Here is a 24,733-nt window from a genome sequence, read left to right as displayed (position 1 = left end):
CAGAACAGAAAGAGAAGTTTCATTCCGTGCTAATATCCAAGTGTTTTAAGTAATTACTACCCATGAACATGTTTATTTTAGACTTTTTTTTCTTTTTTTTTATTATTATACTTTAAGTTCTAGGGTACATGTGCATAACGTGCAGGTTTGTTACATATGTATACTTGTGCCATGTTGGTGTGCTGCACCAATCCACTCGTCAGCACCCATCAATTCGTCATTTATATCAGGTATAACTCCCAATGCAATCCCTCCCCCCTCCCCCTCCCCATGATAGGCCCCGATGTGTGATGTTTCCCTTCCCGAGTCCAAGTGATGTCATTAGTGAGAACATGCGGTGTTTGGTTTTCTGTTCTTGTGATAGTTTGCTAAGAATGATGGTTCCCAGCTGCATCCATGTCCCTACAAAGGACGCAAACTCATCCTTTTTTATGGCTGCATAATATTCCATGGTGTATATGTGCCACATTTTCTTAATCCAGTCTGTCACAGATGGACATTTGGGTTGCTTCCAAGTCTTTGCTATTGTGAATAGTGCCGCAATAAACATACGTGTGCATGTGTCTTTATAGCAGCATGATTTATAATCCCTTGGGTATATACCCAGTAGTGGGATGGCTGGGTCATATGGTACATCTAGATCTAGATCCTTGAGGAATTGCCATACTGTTTTCCATAATGGTTGAACTAGTTTACAATCCCACCAACAGTGTAAAAGTGTTCCTATTTCTCCACATCCTCTCCAGCACCTGTTGTTTCCTGACTTTTTAATGATTGCCATTCTAACTGGTGTGAGATGGTATCTCATTGTGGTTTTGATTTGCATTTCTCTGATGGCGAGTGATGATGAGCATTTTTTCATGTGTCTGTTGGCTGTATGAATGTCTTCTTTTGAGAAATGTCTGTTCATATTCTTTCCCCACTTTTTGATGGGGTTGTTTGTTTTTTTCTTGTAAATTTGTTTGAGTTCATTGTAGATTCTGGATATTAGCCCTTTGTCAGATGAGTAGATTGCAAAAATTTTCTCCCATTCTGTAGGTTGCCTGTTCACTCTGATAATTTTAAGATTCAAAATATTTTACTAGGCAAACTTGAAGAAATATTTTAAAGAAAACTAAATGTAAAAACATAAAAATAATTAGTAGTCTGTCTACTCTAATCCTACATGCCAACGGCTTCATGTGTCTGGAGAATAAAAGAGAAAACAAACATCAAGTGGTCCATCATCCCTATGCAATAACTGTATCCCATTTTCCCAGTTAGTTTGCACTATTACTTTTCAAAGGAATCCTTCATAAATTCTCTTTATCCTCAAAGCTCCAATACATATTTCTCATCCCCAAACTTCCACCTATCCTGGACCTTCTCTCTGGTTAATTACCAGTGTCTAGAGGAACTAATTTGCTCTGCCAACCTAAGAAAAGACTTTCCTCTTACTGTGCAGGTGTGTCCATTCTCTCTCCTTTTTTATCTGTACTGTACCTTTTAATTGATTACTTTCATTAGTAGTAGCTCTGTCTTTAACGCAAGTGCACACATGTGCCAAGTTCCTGGACTCATTGTCTCCACTGTCTTCCTGTCTCCTCATTTTGTTGCTCACTTGCACAGTAAAAAAAAAACAAAAAAACAAACACTAAAAAGTTATATGAATTCTATTTTCTTGAAAACCTCTAGTCAGGCTTTTGTTTCCACTTCTCCACTAACACCACTCCTCTCAAGGGTGTCAGTGACTTCTGTTTTGCAAATACGCAATAGTTAATCCTCAGTCCTTATCTTCGTCAACCTATTAGTGGCACTTTGACATATCAGCATTCTTTCCTGTTTGAAATCCTTTCTTCATTTGGCTTCAGGCATTCCCTCTCACTCCTTCTTATCTCTTTAGCTACATACCCTTTATTTTTCTGACCTCTAAATATTTGCAAGTCCTGATTTTTCTCTCTTTGTACATCCTCCATAGATAGCCTATGTTAGTTCCATGTTCATTTCACTACTGGCAATTTTGTGTCTACCCTGACTTTAAGATTCATTCATATCAATCTACGATCTATGGGACATCTTTATTTGGTAGTTTAATAGATATTTCAAACTGTATTTGCACAATCAAAGCCAAACTCTTGATTTCCAAACCTGCTGCTCCCCAATAGGGAGGAACACATTCCAGTAAGTGGCACCTCCATTCTCTCAGTTTCCTGTTGGCTACATCTCTCATCTCAAGTACTATTTCCTCCCTCTCATTAATCTGGCCTATTTACTGTTTCTCATCCATGGCTGGCATGCTCCCAACCCAGAGCCATTGAAAGTGGTATGCCTGCTTCTCTGTTACGGGATTCTCTAAAATGTCCCTTGGTTTATTCAGGTCTCAGCTCAAGTGTCATTTTCAGAGGATTTTCCTTGAATACCCTAGCAACCTTCTCCCTACTCCAAACTTCTTTCTCTTCTTGTATTAGTCTGTTCTCAGGCTGCTAATAAAGACATACCCAAGACTGGATAATGTATAAAGAAAAGAAGTTTGATTGACTCACAGTTCCACATGGCTGGGGAGGCCTCACAATCATGGCAGAAGGTGAAGGAGCAGCAAAGTGATGTCCTACATGGCGGCAGGCAAGAGAGCTTGTGCAGGGGAACTCCCATTTATAATACCAGATCTCCTGAGACTTATTCACTACCACAAGAATGGTATGGGGGAAACTGCCCCATGACTCAATTATCTTCACCTGTCCCCACCGTTGACATGTGGGGATGATTACAATTCAAGGTGAGATTTGGGTGGGGACACAAATAAAGCATATCACTCCCTTTACATCTTTCTTCAAGCATTAACACAACCTAAACTATATCTGTATTATTTCTTCTTTTCTTAAAAAAAAGAAAGCTCTACAAAGACTTTGTGAAGTAATACATTTCAAACAAGGTGAAAAGAGTCCTACAAATATGCCTGATCATTATATTTTAATACCTAATATAAGGAGAAATGCATCTCAAAATGAGATGACAAGTTTACGCTTCAGGCTTGTTTTCATGAATTGCAAAAAATCATTTTGGAAAAAAGAAAAAGTAACCTCAAACACTGTCCCCACATGCTCTTCTCTGTTATTGTTCTTTTCATTCTGTTTGGTTAAGTGCTTCTCTTTATTTTCATTTATCTCTTATCACTGCATTTACCACACTACATCTGTCCCAAGAAAAACATAACTCATCCCTTTTCTCCTAGGGGAGGAAACCTAACCTCTTATAAATGAGCAGCATCTATAAAGGAGCTAATATATTTAATCAAAGTTAAATAATAAATGCTTTGATTAGTTTTATTTTATCTTGGCAGACTAATACACATATATTAATATAGCATGTACTCAAATACACATATGCATAGATATCTTAGACAAACATTCTTTATCAAATATGTGATACTCTCAAGAATTAAAATTATACCCAAGATTCAAAAGTTTACAAGCTATTGGAAAAAATGAGTGCTCTGCTTAATTTGTTTTTAAGAAACTAGAGTAACAATAATGCTTTAAAAATAACCAGGGATTCACTTCAGTTTGTGGCATTATTTTACTTCTAATGGAAGTTTAAACAAAACTTTTCTAATTACACGAAGTATTTCATTCTCTTATTAGTTTTTCTTTCTATAAACAAATAAACTATTTCCAGACTCTTACCTCCTCTGTAATTACTGTTGCTCAAGAAAGTTCCATTCAGAATGAGATTACAAGAAAATTATAGACATAAGCCATACTTAAAGTTGTTTAATATGACAGTTGGAATAGCTTATGCTCTGTATTTAATACTTAGTTAGTGGAAGATAGTGGATGATGCCATTTTAGTTATAACTGAGAGTATTAAAATTAGTTTACTTATGAGTTTTCACAAAGAATGATTTTTGGAGGCTAATTTCTATAAACAGTGTTTCTCCCTTTAATTAACATGAAACAGTGTGTTCTGTTAGTGTGCTTTTTATTTGTCTACAGTCTTTTTTGATAAGTATCATGATATACACATAATTGTTTTTCTCTTCAATACAGCAATCATCAGGGCAAATTTTGTAGTTTAGACCAACAAAGTATTGGACAGTCTACTATATCACATATATTGTTATCTATTATATGTTTTTCAATTCACATTGATTACATAATTGTTATGCAAGGGTTTGGAGAATTCCAACTATATCATCAGATCTATATCTATTCAATGTTGTATCAATATTATTTCCTGCCTTATATAGATGTTATGTTACTTTAAAAAGTTATATTTATTACAAATACAATATTATGTATGCCTTCTCTTTTTACCTTCACAAACACATAAATGATGATCTTGAAGGTGGTAACCAATGTCTACAATTCACTTGGAAAGGGTTATTTTTAATTCAATTAATTAAAAATTAGAAAACATCTACAGGGAACAATTCTCTTGCTTTCAATCATTTATATGTCTTTTTGTTTTTAAAATTTGTTTGAGTTTAGCAGCAATATGCTTAACTAAGTATTATATATGGACCCTCATTGGAAGTTGAAATGCCAGTCTTAGTGTTGCTCACCAAGAAAAAAAAAAAAGCAGAAAGCACCAAAAGATAGTTTATAGGATTTTCTAACATCATCCCTCAAACTCAAAATAGTATGAAAAATATAAATAAATGTCATCCAAATGTCTTCAATCTAGGAATCTGGTATCGTTTTAAAAATTGCTCATATGATTACAAACTTTAGAGCATATATCAATACATGAGGCAAGAATGAAATTTGTGTTGGTGATGACTATGCCCAAAATGCATTCTTACTTTAAAGGTAGATATGCATTCAAGAAACTCTTTGTACATATATAAATGTGTGTGTGTGTGTGTGTGTGTATAACTTTGTAAAGTAACAACCTGATATTTCTGAATAATTCTGTTTTGAGAAAATCCTGAGTAACAGCAGTTCTAAAATTTCCATGTAATATATCCTCGGCATCCTGGTACATTATCTATCTATCTATCTTATCTATATTTTTAAAATTATTATTACACTTTAAGTTCTAGGGTACATGTGCACAACGTGCAGGTTTGTTACATTGTATACATGTGCCGTATTGGTGTGCTTCACCCAGTAACTCATCATTTACATTAGGTATATCTCTTAATGCTATCCCTCCCCTCTCTCCCCACCCCTCGACAGGCCCCGTGTGTGATGTTCCCCTTCCTGTGTCCAAGTGTTCTCATTGTTCAGTTCCCACCTATGAGTGAGAACATGCAGTGTTTGGTTTTTTGTCCTTGCAATAGTTTGCTGAGAATGATGGTCTCCAGCTTCATCCATGTACCTACAAAGGACATTAACTCATCATTTTTTATGACTGCATAGTGTTCCATAGTGTATATGTGCCACATTGTCTTAATCCGGTCTATCATTGTTGGATGTTTGGGTTAGTTCCAAGTCTTTGCTATTGTGAATAGTGCTGCAATAAACATACATGTGCATGTGTCTTTATAGCAGCATGATTTATAATCCTTTTGGTATATACCCAGTAATGGGATGACTGGGTCAAAGGGTATTTCTAGTTCTAGATCTTTGAGGAATCACCACACTGTCTTCCACAATGGTTGAACTAGTTTACAATCCCACCAACAGTGTAAAAGTGTTCCTATTTCTCCACATCCTCTCCAACACTTGTTGTTTCCTGAGTTTTTAATGATCGCCATTCTAACTGGTGTGAGATGGTATCTCATTGTGGTTTTGATTTGCATTTCTCTGATGTCTAGTGACGATGAGCATTTTTTCATGTGTCTGTTCGCTGTGTAAATGTCTTCTTTTGAGAAGTGTCTGTTCATATCCTTCGCCCACTTGTTGATGGGATTGTTTGATTTTTCTTGTAAATTTGTTTGAGTTCTTTGTAGATTCTGGATATTAGCCCTTTGTCAGATGAGTAGATTGCAAAATTTTTCTCCCATTCTGTAGGTTGCCTGTTTTTAATTAGATCCCATTTGTCAATTTTGGCTTTTGTTGCCGTTGCTTTTGGTGTTTTAGACATGAAGTCCTTGCCCATGCCTATGTCATGAATGGTATTACCTAGGTTTTCTTCTAGGGTTTTTATGGTTTTAGGTCTAACATTTAATTCTTTAATCCATCTTGAATTAATTTTTGTATAAGGTGTAATGAAGGGATCCAGTTTCAGCTTTCTACATATGGCTAGCCAGTTTTCCCACCACCATTTGTTAAATAGGGAATCCTTTCCCCATTTCTTGTTTTTGTCAGGTTTGTCAAAGATCAGATAGTTGTAGATGTGTGGTATTATTTCTGAGGGCTCTGTTCTGTTCCATTGGTCTATATATCTGTTTTGGTGCCAGTACCATGCTGTTTTGGTTACTGTAGCCTTGTTTTGTTACTGTAGCCTTGTAGTATAGTTTGAAGTCAGGTAGCGTGGACATCCTGGTACATTATCTTTATGGTTAGTGCATATATTAAGATTTTTCTAGGCAGGAAGATACTCTAAAGTATGAGAGTTTTCAAAGATTATGGTTATTAAAGTAAGTTTTGGATGTGATGATAGTACAGTGGTCCCAAATGCATAGGGAGAGAGAGCTCTGATCAAACAAATGTCATTTTACTAACAGATCCTTAAGCCCAAGGTTTTTGAACAATTGCAACGTGGTCTGGATGGCACAAAAAGCTGCATTTTATTGGCCAACACTATACATTAAAAATAGTTTAATTAAAACAATTAAATTTCATAATTTCATATGAAAATCTAAACACTCAGTGTTATCTAAAAAATTGGAAGATGGAAAAAATAGATGTAGACTTCTGCAAAGTTGCTAAATTTAAATTCAGCAAAGTTTCCAGAGCCCCCATTATTTCTCAGTCAGCCTTAGTTATTTATTTACAGTATTTTGTGGACACTTAGATTCTTATGCATTTATGATCCCTTCCTGAAATAACTATGGTGCTTACACTGAATATATGCGATGTGACCTGACATGCGTGCACACACACACACACACACGCACGCACACTGCCATGCACACACACACACACGCACACTGCCATGCACACACCCTATTATAATTATATCTGATTTAAAAATCTTCATACACCCCCATTTACAAGGTATTAGTGGAATATACTTTTTTGTTTATTTGTTTTTTTGGGACAGGCTCTCAAACTGTTCCCCAAGTAACATGATAATACCTCATTGTAACCTTGAACTCCTGGACTCAAGCTATCCTCCCCTATCCACCTCTGGAGGGTGGTAGGACTTCAGGTGTGTGCCCTTACTCCCGGTTAATTTTTTTTTATTTTCTCTATTCTGCAGAAACTGGATCTTGCTGCTTTGCCCAGGCTGAATTCAAACGCCTGGCCTCAAGTCATCATTTTATGTTGGCCTCCCAAAGTGCTAGGATTACATGTGTGAGCCACCATGTCATGCCCAGAGTACACTTTTGAAATGCTTGATGAGTTGATTGGTATGGGCAACAATATGAAATTCATTTCTGCTTCAATTCTCCCTTTCACTATACCTTTATCATTATCAAAACTGCAACTTCAAAATCATCTATAATATCTGATTTCATCTTTGCCCATGGGCATCACATTAGTGAGTTTCTAATCTTAAGATTTCTACTTCCTTTCATCCACAAAAGATCCTTGATTTTGATTTATTCCACCCATCTCTGACTGGAAAGGAAAATGAAAAAGTTTCTTGCTGTAAATTTAAATGAAATTTTGTACTTATTAATGATGTTTTTCTAAGATAAATATCTTGCTGAATCATGTAAAATAGAAAACTTTTCATAGTTTTGAAAGTTTCACTGCATGCTTTATGAAGAGTAATTAAAAACTTGAACCTTTCAACTTCAGTAGTAATTCTAAGGAAAAAGCGTTAATTTTTAAAGTAATTATTGCCTAATTAAACAAGAGTGTTAATAAAGTGGAAGAAAATTATAATTTATATTTCCATATATGCTTTGTTCAATCTTTTCTTTTTGTTTTTTAAAATTCTTCTTAAAGTACTTTTTGTCACTTTCTATTAATTTAGTCATTTCAACAACAATATTAAAATAGTACTTGGTGGCTATGTTCGCTGCTTTTTAATGACTTTTCTATGAAGACATATTAAAATAGATGTTGTTTTAGGATACAGAGGGCTTTGCCAATATTAGTATACTCAGATATAGGGATGAAATTTGAGAAAAGATTAGTTTAACTGGGTCACAGCAACAAAAACAGCCCCAATAGTTTTCGCTGTATATAACCCATAAATTTTAATTTACAGGCTGAGATTTGGTTCTTATTTTCCAAGTATATTAGAATTGTATTCTTATAAGTATATATTTCATCTAAGTTTAACAATTTAAAATATTATTTTATAATAAATACATATTTATGTAAAAACATCTCCATACTCTCTGTGAGGATTTACAGTATTCATAGCCCTTTCTCCAACAATACCTTAAATGTGTCTTAAAGGAAATAGAACTTCTTTAGAATTTATCAATTATCGATCTTTGCATATTCAGCAAATGCTGCAGGAATAAGTGATAAAACTAAATTTCATATATAATATAGATTTGAGAAGAGCAAATTAGCTTTAATGTAAATAATAGGAACATTTTGTGAAAACGATAACTTTTTTTTTTTTAATTCATTCATTCAAAACGTCAATGCTAATCTGTGCTAAGCTATTTTCTGGGCTCTGAGATAAAAAGCTGGATAGGAGTTTGGCTAATGATTCCTCTTCTCAAGGGAATAAAGTGAAACACAAATATTGCCAAAGTGCCCACTGACAAGCAATGTAATTATAAACTGAAATGTGTTCACTGAACACAAAGGAAAGGCTAAGAAGGATTATTGCAAAATATTTGACCTATACTTGGGGGACGAAGTGACTTGTCAGAGAAGTCTTACATGAGGAACAAATTCTTAGGTTGAAATATGAAAAAGGAGAAAATGCCTAGGCAGAAATAACTAGCTAAAAATAAAATGAAATGAAATATGGTTATGGTAATAAATACAGAGTTAAAAATTAGTTTAGATTGAAAAAAAAAAAAAAACATGGAAAGGCCTTGGAAAAAAAAAGTTCAGAATGAAATTATGTCTTTCATTTATAAAATATCTTGCCATGGTGTGTTGGGAACTAAATACTTTTCATTATTGACTTTTGGAATATTCATAAGTAGTAAAATATTCCTAAAATAATCCCCAACCCCAAGGGACATATAACAACTTATTTTAAAACTATGGAAAAATGAAAAACAATCATTAGAATGCCTATAAAATTTAATGTCTGTATCATTTTAATAGGATAAAAATATACAGGCAGTTTGAATTTACTATATAATAGCATAATCTAATACTTAATGTAATAAATTTAAAAATTTAAGTTAGAAAAAATGTACTCTAGTAATGAACGTACCATAGAGAGCATTGGCACTAGGAGAGAGAACGACTACTTTTCAGTTTGGTAATTTTGAAATGCGAGGCTACACTATAAAATTAGGTGTTTGTAGGAAGAGACTAATGTTCTTAGTGTATTACTCATGAAGCATAGTCTTTGTAAAAGAACTTATTTAAATTTTATTTGTCCCTCAAACATAAAGAACCAACTAATTGTAATATCTTATCATTTACAGATAAGACAGAGTTTTACAATTATAAAATTACTTACAATTGACTCTTGGACAACATGAGTTTGAACTCCATAAATCTGCTTAAAAATGAACTCTTTTTTTTTTTCTTTGAGATAGAGTCTCGCTTTGTTCCCCAGGCTGGAGTGCAGTGGTACAATCTCAGCTCACTGCAAGCTCTGCCTTCTGGGTTCACACCATTCTCCTGCCTCAGCCTCCCGAGTAGCTGGGACTATAGGCGCCCGCCACCACGCCCAGCTAATTTTTTGTATTTTTAATAGAGATGGGGTTTCACCGTTTTAGCCAGGATGGTCTCGACCTCCTGACCTTGTGATCCGCCTGCCTCGGCCTCCCAAAGTGCTGAGATTAGAGGCGTGAGCCACCATGCCTGGCCTCTACATGAACTATTTTCAATAAAAATTACAGTTTTCTGGAAAAATAAAACTCAGCTTTACATTAAAATCCAATCTCTAAGAAATATGACAGTGACCTTTATGGATTTGTATCATAAATGGAGGGCTTACATGACTATACAATTAGTTATTTTTCTAAGTCAAATTATTCATCTTCACGTTTTGCCAGTTGAGAAGGTTGATCATTTCTTTAATCATGTAGATTTATAAGATAAATGATAAAAGCTTAATATTTATCAAACCAAAGCTTAGAAATATTTGTGAAATGCTTGCTTACATGGATGTCTTTCTGTATTAGACTTTGAGTTACTGTATTTGAGCTGATATTTCTGCAGACGTTCTAGACTATAAGTTTCAAACATGATTTTCTTAGTATAATTGGTAAAGTACAAAGAGAAACGAAATGCAACAGTTTACCATTTGTTTCTAAAATTATTAAAGCATATCTAATGATTTCAATAATATTGACATCTATTATACTCAAAAACTATTCACTGTTAGCATTATTTTTATCAACATCAAATGTACAAACTTAGTTCTTGAGATAATTTTACTATTTTAAAATTATTATAAATTAAACAGTTGCAGGTCAGTTGACCGGAGACCTTACCTTAAAAAATCCTGCAAAGAAAATAAAAAGTGATGTGTGTAGAATGTTGATTCTGCCTCTGCATTGATATGCTGTGCAACTTTATGATCTCTGGTTAGACTTCATATAATGCGAAATATAAATAAAGTGTAGAAAAGATACGACATGTGAAATATGGCCCCTCTTATAAGAAGAGGGGCAATGGAGGATAAACCTAGTTTTATTCCTTCTACTTAAACATGTCACCTAGCAAAGTATTAAAGTACACATTTTCTACTCTATTCGTGTTAAATAAATGTTATACGTACATGTTAAAAGTACATGTTAAAGCTATATAGAAAACAAACATTTTATTAGTGACAGTTTGTGTTTCCCAATCAGTATTTACTCTAGTATCCATTACATACATGTTAATATTTAAATAAATATTAAAAGTTATATGTTGGCCAGGTACAATATGAAAGAAATACTTTCATATTTCAACGTAAGAATTTGTTCCTCATGTAAGACTTCTCTGACAAGTCACTTCCTCCCCCAAGTATAGGTCAAATATTTTGCGATAATCCTTCTTAGCCTTTCCTTTGTGTTCAGCAAACACATTTCAGTTTATAAATCCTCGCACTTTGGGAGGCCAAGGCGGGCAGATCACCTGAGGTCGGGAGTTCCAGACCAGCCTGACCAACATGGAGAAACTCCGACTCGACTAAAAATACAAAATTAGCCGGGCATGGTGGTGCATGCCTATAATCCCAACTTCTCAGGTGGCTGAGGCAGGAAAATCGCTTGAACTCGGGAGGCGGAGGTTGCAGTGAGCCAAGATCCTGCCATTGCACTCCAGCCTGGGCAACAAGAGTGAAACTGAGTCTCAAATAAAACAACAAAAAAGTTATATGTTTCCTTCTATTACCAACTATATCTAATAAAAATGACATGCTTGGATGCAGCTGGAAACCATCATTCTCAGCAAACTAACACAAGAAAAGAAAACCAGACACCACATATTCTCATTCATAAGTGGGAGATGAACAATGAAAACACATGGACACAGAGAGGGGAGCATCACATACTGGAGCTTGTCGGGGGTTGTAGGGGTTAGGGGGAGGGATAACATTAGGGGAAATACCTAATGTAGATGATGGATTGATGGGTGCGGCAAACTGCCGTGACACATGTATACCTATGTAACAAACTACACGTTCTGGACATGTATCCTAGAAATTTAATTTAATTTTTTTTAAATGACATGCTTTACCAATTAATTTTACATTGTTTAAATGCAAGCAGATTTAAGAAAAACAAATTAGAAATGTAAATACTACCCGTTTGCTATTTCATTAAACATGTGAAGTCATTTCTTAAAATTAGAACTGTTATGAATCTTTTATTCTAAATCTGTCACCTATTTAGAAGACTATTATTTAAAACCTTATTTCCTACCAAGCTCTGGTAGTGGCAAAAGCAAACAAAGTAATATGACTGAGTTATATTTCAAATTTTGTTCAATATAAGAAACAGAAAAGTAGTAACTAGATTTATAAAAAAATGAATTTAATGTATATAATTGATCATATATAAAATAATTAAAATCTCATTATTTAGTGTTTAACTCATTTCTTTTCAAAATGTAATTAACAATATAGAATGCAATTGTTTTACAAAACTCATTTAGATTGTTGGCAGAATTCATTTCTTTTTGGTTCTATGACTGAGGGCTGTTGTCTGGGGGCCATTGTCTGGTCCCAGAAGTCACCGGGAGTTCCCTGGCATATGTCCCTCTCCAAAGGCAGTTTACAATATGTTTGCTTCTTTACACAGAGCAGGAAGATTTCTCTTTCTCCAATGTGCTAAGACTGAATTTTATATAACTTAATTGAAACAAGAAAATAACACCTTATTCTTTATCATATTCTACACATTAAAAGTAAGTCATAGATTCCACTGTCTATGGCAGTGGTCTCCAAGTTTTTGGCACTATGGACCAGTTTCATGAAAAATAAATTTTCCACTGATCTGGAGCTGCGAGCAGGGGAGTGGTTTGGGATGATTCAGGTCCATTACATTTATTATACACTTTATTTCTATTATTATTATAATATAATATATGATGATATAATCATACAACTCACCATAATATAGAATCAGTGGGAACTCTGAACTTGTTTGCTTGCAACTACATGATCCCATCTGGGAATGATGAGAGACAATGACAGATCGATCATCAGGCATTAGATTCTTGTAAGGAGCGTGCAACGTGGAACCCTTGTATGTGCAGTTTACAGTAGAGATTGTACTCCTATGAGAATCCAATGCTGCTACTGATCTGACAGGAGGCGGAGCTCAGGTGGTAATGCAAATGATGGGGAGGGGCTTTAAATACAGATGAAACTTTGCTTGCTCACTCACCACTCACCTCCTGCTCCATGGCCTGGTTGCTAACAGGCCATGGACCAGCACTGAATCCCTGATCTATAGAATAGTATTATATGAGGATTTGATTCATTGTGAACTGCTTTAGGTGTGGCTGTCACACTGTTAGACTGAAAACTCCATAAAGACTATTATTTATTATTAATTCATTCAGTTTTTCTCATAAAGCTGTAGCCACTGCATCTTATAAAGTACATTATCCAGAATCAGCGCTCTTCAAACACTTATAAATGAACAAATGAATATTCTTAATTTTTATTTTTTGTTCAAATTTTCATCTATCAATTACAGAAGAATAAAATGGATTTTAGTGTCCTAATTTTAAACTGATTCTCACAAGTTTTAACTAGTTTACCCTTATATAGCCCTCCAAAAGCAGCAAAACTAGGAATGCAATGCAAGACTCGCTCATTCCAGAGCCAGGACTTTTATTACATTATATCATACAAGTCACTGGCATTTTCATATTTTTACGTTTAGTCTCTCTTGACTGACTTAATACTTTTGAATTTTGTTGCTGATGGATTTGCCTTAGGAAAATACTCATGTACTCATTAATTTATTCGTGTTTCTTAGAATCTATAATATTCATCAAACACGAGTATTAATCAGAATCATTTTCCTGTGCCAGGGAATGACATTGTACAGAACTCTCTTTCAAGCTTCTTTTTTAAAATTATGCATGCATTTGCTTGAGCATTAAAACTCCATTTTAAATTTGCTTGGTTATATTTTTAAGCTACACACTCCACTAATGAAATAATATTTGGGCTTCTTTTTTTGTATTTCAGTTTGCTCACTCCTTTCATACTAAGCTTTCTTCCAAATACTTTTCTAAGAAATAATGAGAAATGTGTTTGTCTAAAAGACTAACATTTAGATGAAAGTTCCAAAAACATAGATTGAATGGAAACCTCAAAAAATTGGCAATTGAAATTTCTTTATCTCCTAATTTGGAATTATTTTACTAAAGTGCCTTGAAATGTATATTAGGTTAAAAAAATGAAATATAGTGCATGCTCAATAGCAAAGTCATTGTGAGAAAATTGAATAATTTATTTCTACATTTAATGTTTACAACTGTTGATTACATATTTAAAATGTTTAAAACTGAAATGTAAGACCTTGTAAATGATTGAAGTGATGGCAAGATTAGTTCTTAATAATTTATATTCTTAATTTTAAAATTGATTTTCATCAATTTTATTTTATACCACCATGTTTAGCGCAAATCTATATGTAGAGACAGAGTGCACCCAGAAAGCAAATTAACATTTTCTTTTTATTTGAAATGGAGTCTGTCTTGCTCTGTTGCTCAGGCTGGAGTGCAGTGGTGAAATCTCAGCTCACTGCAACTTCTGCCTCCTGGGTTCAAGCTGTTCTTCTACCTTAGCCTCCTGAGTAACTGAGATTACAGGTGTGCACCACCACCCTCCACTAATATTTTGTATGTTTAGTAGAGATAGGGTTTCACCAAGTTTGCCAGGCTAGTCTGAAACTCCTAACATCAAGTTATCCACCCGCCCCAACCTTCCAAAGTGCTGGGATTACAGGCGTGAGCCACCATGCCTGGCCAAATTAAGACGTATTTTAAGTTTGGTAGTGAAGGCACATTCAGATGTAGTAGCGTGTTAAAAATAAATAAATAAATAAATAAATAATTTTAAAAAACAAACTGTAAGCCCGAGCAAAGATCTAGTAAGCCTGATTTAGCTGGACCTCACAGTGTCCTATAAAAACATTGGTTGCTTTCCAACCTTACCTCAAATTAGCTACAACGGAACCCCTTGAATTTAAATTGCAAACTTTAAAAAAGTGGGAGATAATATCAATATCTACTTATCATTAATGTAAATTTAAATAAAATATATACTTTATATACATTGTATATGTGACTATGTAACAAATTTATATATAAATATATTATGTATAAATGAACTATAAAATTTTCAATAAATATCAATATATTTTTATAGATAATATATGATATAAACATATACATATGTATATTTAGTAAAGAAAAATATAATGTGATCTAGAAAGAGGGAATATATCTGAAAGGCTCTCTGAAATTTTACTTTCCCAAAGTTCATATTACACATTTTAAATAAAGAAAAGGTGATTCATCTGGTAATGCTGAAGGGTGATAAGTATTTTCTGTAGTGATGAAGACGTTATTAATATTTACCACTATGCTGAGGTAGAAGACAGTTTTCTCTCTAGGCATTTAAGGAAATTCATATTTGGTATGGTAAGATATAGTGACTTTGGAAAGCCTCATGTTTTTAGTTTGAAGCTGAGGTTGCTCTGAAGGGAAGTTTGCTTTATTCCAGCAGGTAAGTAGCATATATTTCTCATGAGGAATACAGAGCAGTGACAAGTTTTAGTTTTATAGCTTTAGATATTGTTACAGATCAGGAGTAACAGTAGTTTGGCTGAACAAACTGTTGAAGGGCAGACTGCATACATACAGCTCACTTCACTGTGAGACTCCAGCTTGCTTCATGGTTGTGTATTGGTATGGGGTTTCTTATCAAGGTAATGACGGTGTGTTCCAATCTTTGATATCTCAAGAAAATTAGTGTTTATTCACATAGCAGTCAGAGACATAGGCTAAAAAATAATTAACATTGTCAAAAATGTATTTAAGAGAAAACTGCTGTGGTGTCAACCGTGGCTGCTTTTGCCATGTGTCACTGCGACCACCCAAGACTCAGGGAGCAGGGATAAACAGAAAAAAGAAAGACTTTTGTGTATTTCCAGTCTTTGGATTTATATTTGAAAGGGAAAGGCAGTGAAAGACCTTTATTCTCCTTCCAAGAGATGAACAGAAATCTGTACTCAGAGTAGTAGATACCATCAAGGATGCTGTCAGGGTTGTCAGAATAGTTATACTTTCACTGTAAAGTTCTCATTCAGTTTTTATCAGATAGCATTTTGGTTGCTTTGTGTAATCTCAGTTCATTTACTGAATGAAAATTATTGTAAAGTGACAATATACAATTTTGAAATGATAGCTGCTATTTTCATGTCACTTATTACATTTTAACATGTTATAGAACTTATTTGTGTTTGTTGTTTGTGGATCTTTATTTTGCTGGAATATAACATCCACGGGAGCATAGAACTGTGTCAGCTCTGTTCACTGATATTTTCTAACTGCCTAGAAGAGTGAGTGGTATCTAGTAGACCCTCTATAAGTGCTTGTTGAAGAAATTAATTTTTGAGAACATTGAATGCCAGAGAAATAAATATTAGATTTATCTTGCAGAAAATACAAATGATGTGAAATTCAAAATTAATATGTTTGTCTTGAATAATTGCAGTAAAATATTCTTAAGACTAAGGAACATGTGTCATAAAATGCGCATGGAATGCAAACCACTTATGTGTAATATTATACTATAATAGGAAACAAACACTTTTCCCCAGTATTTTGAGAAGAGAATACTATTTCTAAGTCACGATTGCAAAAGGATAACTTTATTAGCTATAGGTGTACTGAATACACCAATGTAATTATCTCTTGAAAAACAAGTATAATAACGTATTCATTTATAGGTCACCTACAATTCTTTTTAGAATTGAACATGCTTTGGATTTTTAGAACATAACATTATTGGCCAATAAATTCTGGAGGAAAAATTTGTCCTCGGGGAACATGGAAAGAGTCTGATGTGGGATTTGTAGTAAAAGTAAAGCACCACCACAGAGGTGTTGCTTGACATGCTTTTCATTTACCTATAGTCACTTAGCAAGATTTTGGAATTCATCTTCTATACGACTTTCTCTTGTAATTCTAGAGATTATAAAGCTAGTAACGAAGACAATCTTTTGTCTAAAGCACTTGATCTCTTCCAATTAATTTGATCGCAATCACAGAAGTGCCACTATAGGTTGTCAGTTGATTGTCACAATATTGTACTAAACATGCTGGTCCTGTAGTCTTTTACACAATCTCTTTGTGCCCTTTCATTATACCTTTGTTTACAAACTGGGTTTTCTCACAAAGTCAATATGTGTTCTGTGTTTTGGGTGGGTTGATGTGATGAGTCCTAGCTTTCCTTCAGGTCTCTGTAAATATTGAGCCCATTGAAGTGATTAAAACTTATTTGGAAATAAGGCAGATATATATGAAACAGTAAAAAAGCTGTAGAAATTATTATTATTCTCATTATTCAAAAACAAATAAGTATAATATTTCTCCTAAAATTATCTCATTCCTCTGGGCAATAAATGCTGTATCTATTCTAAATTGATTTTTATATGAGTTTTGTCTGTGATGCTTTCAAAAGTATACATATAATCCTCTAAAAACATGCAGAGCCATAGATCAAGAGGTTTTGTTTCTGGAGGCATAATAATGGCAGTGGCATTAATGACTTTAAAATAATGATCCATCAGTTATTTTTATCCTGGAGACTGCTCCATGAAACCAAATTAGCTTCAGTCAGGAATAAAATAATATACCCTAATTTGTGAATGCATAATAGTATAAACTAGTATAAAGGAAGTCAAGCTGGCAGGTCAAGGGCCCACACAGGAACACAACTATGACCTTTTGTCCTTTGCTAAGATACTGCTTTTTCTTTAATTTTGTTTTCTAATACATACATTTTCTGGGTTGTATTTATTTTGTTTTCTAATATATATCCTTTCTAATATATATCCTTTGTATTTGTCTATGGTTTCTGTTTATATTTTTAAAATTTAAGTAACATTGTTTTATTTCTTAATGTTGTCATGTTTATTTTTCCAAATAAAAAAAAAGATTTGAAGTCATTGTGTACAGAAATCTTAGTAGGGCTATAATCCTTTGAGAAGGCGGTTAAAATGTCTGTCTCTCAGAGTTTGAGGGAAGCAATACAGCAAGCCATCCTAGGCCTCCATATCCTTTGAAAACTTCTGAGCCCTGTGTTTTCTGGGAAATTTTCCAATACTTTTCTCTGACGGAATGAGCAAAAGTATCTTACTCACAGACTTGATGGTCTCTTCAGACACTCACCAGTTTATAACCTTGAGCCAGTCACTTATTCTCTGTGAGCCTGACCTTTCCTCCATAAAATGGGGATAATAATATCTACTTTATAGCCCTTGCTAAAGATAGATTGAGTAAATCTGTGTTTAAGACTTTGGAGGTTCCATAAATGCTGAGTCAGAAAGATTCATATTAAGCTTTAGGGGGTACTCGTTCTGTGAGTAAGTACACTGTGTTAAGCATGTATTTATATTCCCTTACATATTTAATGTTTAAGACAATCTTATGAGGTAGATACTATTTTATATCCATTATGATAATGAGGAATGTGAGATACAGATGCTATTTAATTTCTTCAAAGTCATATAACTATTAAGCTGAAAAGCTTGAATTTAAAAAGAAGCCACACTCATCCACTGCTCTACACAACCAGTAGCATTGGTCAATTTTATTTTTATTTTTTCTACACATTAGTGTGGATTATGATGATCTCTTGGCATCTAATAATGAGTTCTTCTTTGGGCTTTCTGTCCCTAGAAATTATAAATGCAGGGGCCAAGCACTTTGCCAGTTAGGGAAAAATGTGGAAGACCCAGCTAAAAAGAAGGCAGGCTCCTTTTTTATCTTAGACAAAGAAACAAAGAAGAATAGACTTCATTTTAAAATGTGTGGGAGCTGGAGCAGTGATTTTTTAAAGTCAAGAACTGTGTATCCCATTAGTTTAAAAAAGAGCTTACACCTTTAATACAATTTTACAATGCTCTCTCTCTATATATATTTATACGTGCTACTGGACAAATAAACATTATTAAACACTTGGCAATAAATCAAAAATAGATAAAATGTAGACAAAAGCAGAATTAAAATCATTCCTTTGTACCCTCTGATAAACCTTATCCATAGCTAGTCTAGTGGGAGAATCCTGGGCAGAAATAGAAAACTGGAGAACTTGAGGAATCAATATTAGCTGCTAGAAGCATTTAGTCTTATAAAGAACATTGCACAATCATCTAAACACTTGGAAATCACATGAAAATTTGGATTTCTGCCTTCTCTTTGAAAATCAGAAGACCCAGCAACACTGGTTTGCATTCCCCCATTAACAACCATTGACAGAAGTTGAGCACCAGCTGGTCTCTTTAGAAAACCTTGTATTGCACAGTTTATCACAGCCTCTACCATCACTGTTGTGCCCTTAGGCTAATTCATTCTTTTCCTTTGTCTGCTTGTACTCTGTAGGCATTTGAGTTTGGAACCTCTGAATTAGAGAAACAGTGTTCCAATTTATAATCAGGGCCACAATTTATAATCAGGGGCATTCTGAGCAATTCTGTGTGGATAATTTCCTAAATTTACAAAGAAAATGAGCATGTCATTCTTTCAATAAGACTTTCTTGTGTGTGCTCACAGGCCACTAATTTCTCAATCAGTTGTTTTCTTTTTCTTTTTTTTCTTTTTTTTTCTTTTAATTGCTGGAAGATTTAAAAGTAAAACAAGAAAATTAAAATGGAATGCATCCAAATGCTTCATACAGCAGATGTAGTGAATATTGACAGATTTTTCTCAGTCTTTCCTGGCATAGTTAAGTCAATCTCTGATCACTCTACTAGAAAGGAATTAACGTTTTAATGATAGACTTTTCTACTTAATTGCATAAGACAAATTTTCATTGAAATTCTCATGTAGGATACTAACAACTGGCTTACTATCTTACACTTGTTTGTAAAGTTATACTGTAGACAACGTAAGTTTACTTACTCAAACTGATTAACATTTGACTTACCCAGCAGGTCTTAAATTTTAAAGAGTGTGCTTCTGATATTATTAGTATGTTAACTTCTCAACCTGCTTGCTGGAAAATTAAATAACAGAAAAGAAGTCTTTCCTTAGAGATTACTTGTCTGAAAATTCATGTTGATAAACAGTTCCAGTGCATTAAACCAGTGTGTTACTTCGTTAATGGATAACATGGCACAGGTAATTAACTATGAAGTCATTAAGGCTTTTCTGTGCTGTGACAATTGTGTTTACCTGTAACAGATTAATGAACATGTCAAATGTTTCTTTCTACCTCCTTTTATTTCAGATCAGCTTTGAGTGAGCTTTGACAGAAGATGTTTCGACAGTTTTATCTCTGGACTTGTTTAGCTTCAGGGATCATCCTGGGCTCTCTCGTTGAAATCTGCTTGGGCCAGTATGATGATGGTAAGGTTGCTTTTAGCTTGATCTTTAGAGCAAGCCAGGATTTTTGTTATTGCATTGAAAACACACCACAGATATGAATAATGCTAATTTGTAGTTTATTATTGAAAGGTTAGTATCTCCGTGTAATAATTAACCTTAACTAAAATAAGCTTAGAAAAGTGAAATCACATGTCCTTTGTTTCTTAGTAAAGACTGCAGTATGGTAAAAGGAATACAGTTTAGTAGAAAATCTGATGGAAGACCTCTGTTTGAATGCTTATACTCGCTAGGTAAATGCTTATTGCTATAGAAACAATATTAAACTGTATTTACTAACCCTTGAATATATGCAAACAAAAGTCTCAAACAAAGCTAGAAATACAAAAGACAACAAAATTTGACCCCCCAAAAGGGTCAGAAGTAGCAGTCATAAGTATTTTTGGTGTTGGCACTTTAACCGGGCATTGCATTATTTTATCCCCCACTATTTTTTTTTTTTTTAGAAAGAATGGAAAAATAAAAAAGATTTGGTATTTGATTTCTTAAGTTTTCCCCTAACAGTAAGTCAGTCATTTTAGAAAGATTTATTAATTTTCAGGTTCCTTAGAATCCATTTAATACATTAAATTTGCTTGCAATGGCCCAATTGTGCCTGTCTTAGATATTTCAATATGGCAGAATCTGTCTTAGAATACCCTCTAATGAGACTTAGGATATATATATAATATGTTAAATTTGGTAGAAGAAAAAAAATGGAAAATGTTTCCTCCCTAGAAATTTTCTATTCAAGAAAATTGAGTTTTATTTCTTTCCTGTCTTTCTTTTCTTTTAACTTTTCATTGTTGTTATTCAAGATTTGTTTGGCATTCGTGGTGCACAGACAAGCAAACTGGTTGCTCTTAATGGCAGCAAAGGATGTGAATTTATTTTGTGCTTTGCTTGGCTGAACTGATTGATCAGAAGAGAGATGAATTAGTTTGGCTTTTTCCCAAACAATGTTCAAGTTGTGCATATATTAAGACATTCTCAGTCTTCAATAATGTGAGAGATAAACTTCTTTGGGGCTTTGCAGAATAATTCACAATAGTATTCCCTTTCATATAATTGGCAACATAATCTTTTGAACACTGCTGCTAGTTAGCACAGTGTTTACTTCAAGTGCATCTGAATTTAACTTCACATCTCTGGCATTTATGGAGATTGTGAATCTGCAGCCTAAAAATGAATTTCAAAAGCAGTATATATAAATAACTGCTATTTTGAAGGAAAACACATTGAAATGAAAAAGAGTTGTGACTCTATAGTTAAAGAACACATTTTAAATTGTGCCAGAGGAGTAGATTGCAAATCGATGTATTGGTATTACTTTATATAATAAGGCATTCTATTTTCATTCTTATTTAGTGTTCACACTGAGCAGGAAAATATTTACTATCTGTCTGTCTTCACATTAGACATCTACAAACCATGCACTTTTTAGTAATGTAATTTTAGTTAACAGAGGAAATTACTTCTGGTTTAACCTGTAATGCTATAAATTGGTTTTCTTCATAAGCTTGTTACAGTTCTTAGTCTTATAAATATATTTGCATTGCCTCTAATACGAGATTATCAGGTCATTATTGGGCATCACATAGTCAACTTTCTGAATCCCAGTGGAATTTCAGACTTGCCAAGTGATACAGCACCGTGGGGCTGACTTTAATACACTATACTCACACAGCTGTAATGCTTTGTAGGGTTTCTCCTCTTGGAAGTGGCTCAGTTCTTAGGAATATTGAAGAAATGGGAAGTATGACAGATAAACTTACTTTTTGTATATTGTTTTATCAGTTTTCTAACTGTGTGTATATTTCACTATTCCTTCCATGCTTGTATCCTCTAATGTGCCTCCAGATATAATGATGCATTCTCTTTCTTTAGGTCTCCTCCCACTTCTTTCTTTCTTTTTGTCTAGACAGAGTCTTGCTCTGTCTCCCAGGCAGGAGGGCAATGGAGCAATCTCAGCTCACTGCAACCTCCAGCTCCCGGGTTCGAGTGATTCTCCTGCCTCAGCCTCCCAAGTAGCTGGGATTACAGGTGCCCACCACCATGCCTGGTTATTTATTTATTTATTTATTTATTTATTTATTTATTTACTTACTTACTTACTTACTTACTTACTTACTTACTTTACTTACTTACTTACTTACTTACTTACTTACTTACTTACTTACTTACTTACTTACTTGTATTTTTAGTAGAGATGGGGTTTTGCCATGTTGGCCAGACTGGTCTTGAACCCCTGACCTCAGGTGATCCACCCACCTTGGTTTCCCGAAGTGCTGGGATTACAGGCTTGAGCCACCGCACCCAGACTCCTTTGAATCCTTTAGCCCTTTCAAACTTCCATTGATTAGAGACTCTTTGACATTAGTGTTATTGAATCATTCAGTTATGTATGACTAAAAATGATTTTTATAATTCCTTTCTTTTAATCCATATAAAATCATGAGCCTGTGCCATGTAGGGCTGAAATCAGGACTAGGCAAATCATGGCTAACACAAACTAGCACTAAACTGGAATATGTGACATGAATAACTTGAATAAATATTTTTATCCAAATTTTTGGGTTTGCAGGTACATGGTTAGGTTCAAAGAAAGCAGTGGTGATGGTAGTAAACAGAATAGAGACATGCAAGAAAAGGCCAAAAGGAAAATAAAACTTGTTATAGCTAATCTACTGGTTAGATTAGCCTATTATGATTTTACATATGTAGTTACATAAATAGGAGCTTCAGAGAAAAGTGAAGGAAAATATGTTTAAGCTATCCTTAGTATATCCATATTGAAGAATAATACACTTCTGGATTTTAAATTAAGAATAATTGATTCTGCTTTTCTGTGTATTTTTTAATTAAACATAAAGGGGTGGGAAGAAAAAATGGATTGCTGTTTTAATAAACGCTTCATCCTAAAATTGAATATTCGATTATTATCCTTTTGTGTGAAATTATTTATAAGGACAATTATATGATTATTACTTTTAATAATATGTAACAATATTTTTACTTGAATTGAATCTTTAAAAATTTCTCTTTCAAATTGCTGGGATGATTTTAAACGAAGCAATAAAATTTGTAGGTGGTCAGTTCCATAATGGACATTTCATTGGTTAATGATTGTAGATCTATGCAAGTACTAGTAACATAAATGAGGCTGATAGTATTGTTTTATGTTTAAAAAGTCAGAATGTAGCTGATAGAGCTACTAGAAAATTAGAGTACATAATAGATTTATAGTTTATGGTGTATCATTTTGTTATTTTGCTCTGATAAAAGAGCATTAGGGGTGGCTCACACCTGTAATCCCAGCACTTTGGGAGGTCAACGGGGGCGGATCACCTGAGGTCTGGAGTTTGAGATCAGCCTGGCCAACATGGTGAAACTTTGTGTCTACTAAAAAAAAAAAAAAAAAAAAAAAAAAAAAAAAAAAAAGCATTAGGATTTGTGTTGTTTATCTTTTAATGCATTAATGATCCTGAAAATTGTATTTGAATTGGGAAGTGTGCCCTGATCCCAAATTGAGTGTAGGGAACCTAGGAAGCAGGTATTCTCGGAAAGCAGAGGAAGCAGGACCCTGTGCTAAATTGTATGTTATGAAAGATTTAAACAGATATGTAATGCATAGCCATTGTTCCAATATATTTTCCCCAGTTAAGTAAACAGACTAAGTTGTGTGCAGCATTTATGTTGTGGTTTATTTAGTTTTGATTTTGAGGATACATCTAATAATAAAAAGTCCAAACGGACTGGGATGAAATGGTGTCTCATTTTTGTTGTAACTTGCATTTCTCTAATGATTAGTGATGTTGAATGTTTTTCATATGTTTGTTGGTCACTTCCATTTCATTTTTTGGGAAATGTCTATGTTCTTTCCTCACTTATTAATGGAGTTATATGTTTTGTTCTTGTTGATTTAAGTTTCTTATAGATTCCAGATATAAATCATTTGTCAGATATATTACTTGCAAATGTTTTCTCCCATACTATAGGTTGTCTGTTTATTCTGATAGTTGTTTCTTTTGCTGTGCAGAAACTCTTTGGCTTAATTAAGTCCCATTTGTCTACTTTTGTTTTAGTTGCATTTGTTTTTGAAGTATTATTTATAAATTATTTGCCTAGGCCAATGTCTAAAGAGGTTTTCCTAGGTTTTATTCTATGATCTCTATAGTTTTGGGTCTTAAATTTAAATTTTTTAATTCATTGAGTTAATTTTTGCATATGGTGAGAGATAAGAGTGAAGTTTCTTTCTTCTGCATTTAGCTAGCCAGTTTTCCTAGCACCATTTATTGAATAGGGTGACCTTTTCCCAATTTTTAATTTTGTCAGCTTTGTTGAAGAACTGTGGTTATATATATGTGATTTTATTTTCTGGTTTCCCTATTGTGTCCATAGATCTATGTGTCTATTTTTATCCCAATGCCATGCTGTTTTTTTTTTTTTTTTTTTTTTTTTATAGCCTTACAGTATAAAGTCAGGTAATATGATGCCCCCAACTTTAT

General features: G+C 33.8%; 1 protein-coding gene across 14 annotated transcripts in view; it reads left to right on the top strand.

Annotated features, from left to right (window-relative positions):
* Positions 1 to 24,733, top strand: part of PCDH15 (protocadherin-related 15) — a 1,021,780-nt gene that overhangs the window by 132,913 nt on the left and 864,134 nt on the right. For all 14 annotated transcript variants that reach the window (XM_011938778.1, XM_011938777.1, XM_011938779.1 and 11 more), the window contains exon 2: positions 20,092 to 20,210. In XM_011938778.1, coding sequence (XP_011794168.1) covers positions 20,120 to 20,210 — 91 coding nt within the window. In that variant the 5' untranslated portion in view covers positions 20,092 to 20,119. The remainder of the gene's footprint in view (positions 1 to 20,091; positions 20,211 to 24,733) is intronic.

This window comes from Colobus angolensis, unplaced genomic scaffold (assembly GCF_000951035.1).
Source record: "Colobus angolensis palliatus isolate OR3802 unplaced genomic scaffold, Cang.pa_1.0 Scaffold177, whole genome shotgun sequence".
Classification (NCBI taxonomy): Eukaryota; Metazoa; Chordata; class Mammalia; order Primates; family Cercopithecidae; genus Colobus; species Colobus angolensis.
The sequence above is the reverse complement of the archived record's forward strand: the minus strand, read 5'-3'. Positions and strand labels throughout refer to the sequence as shown.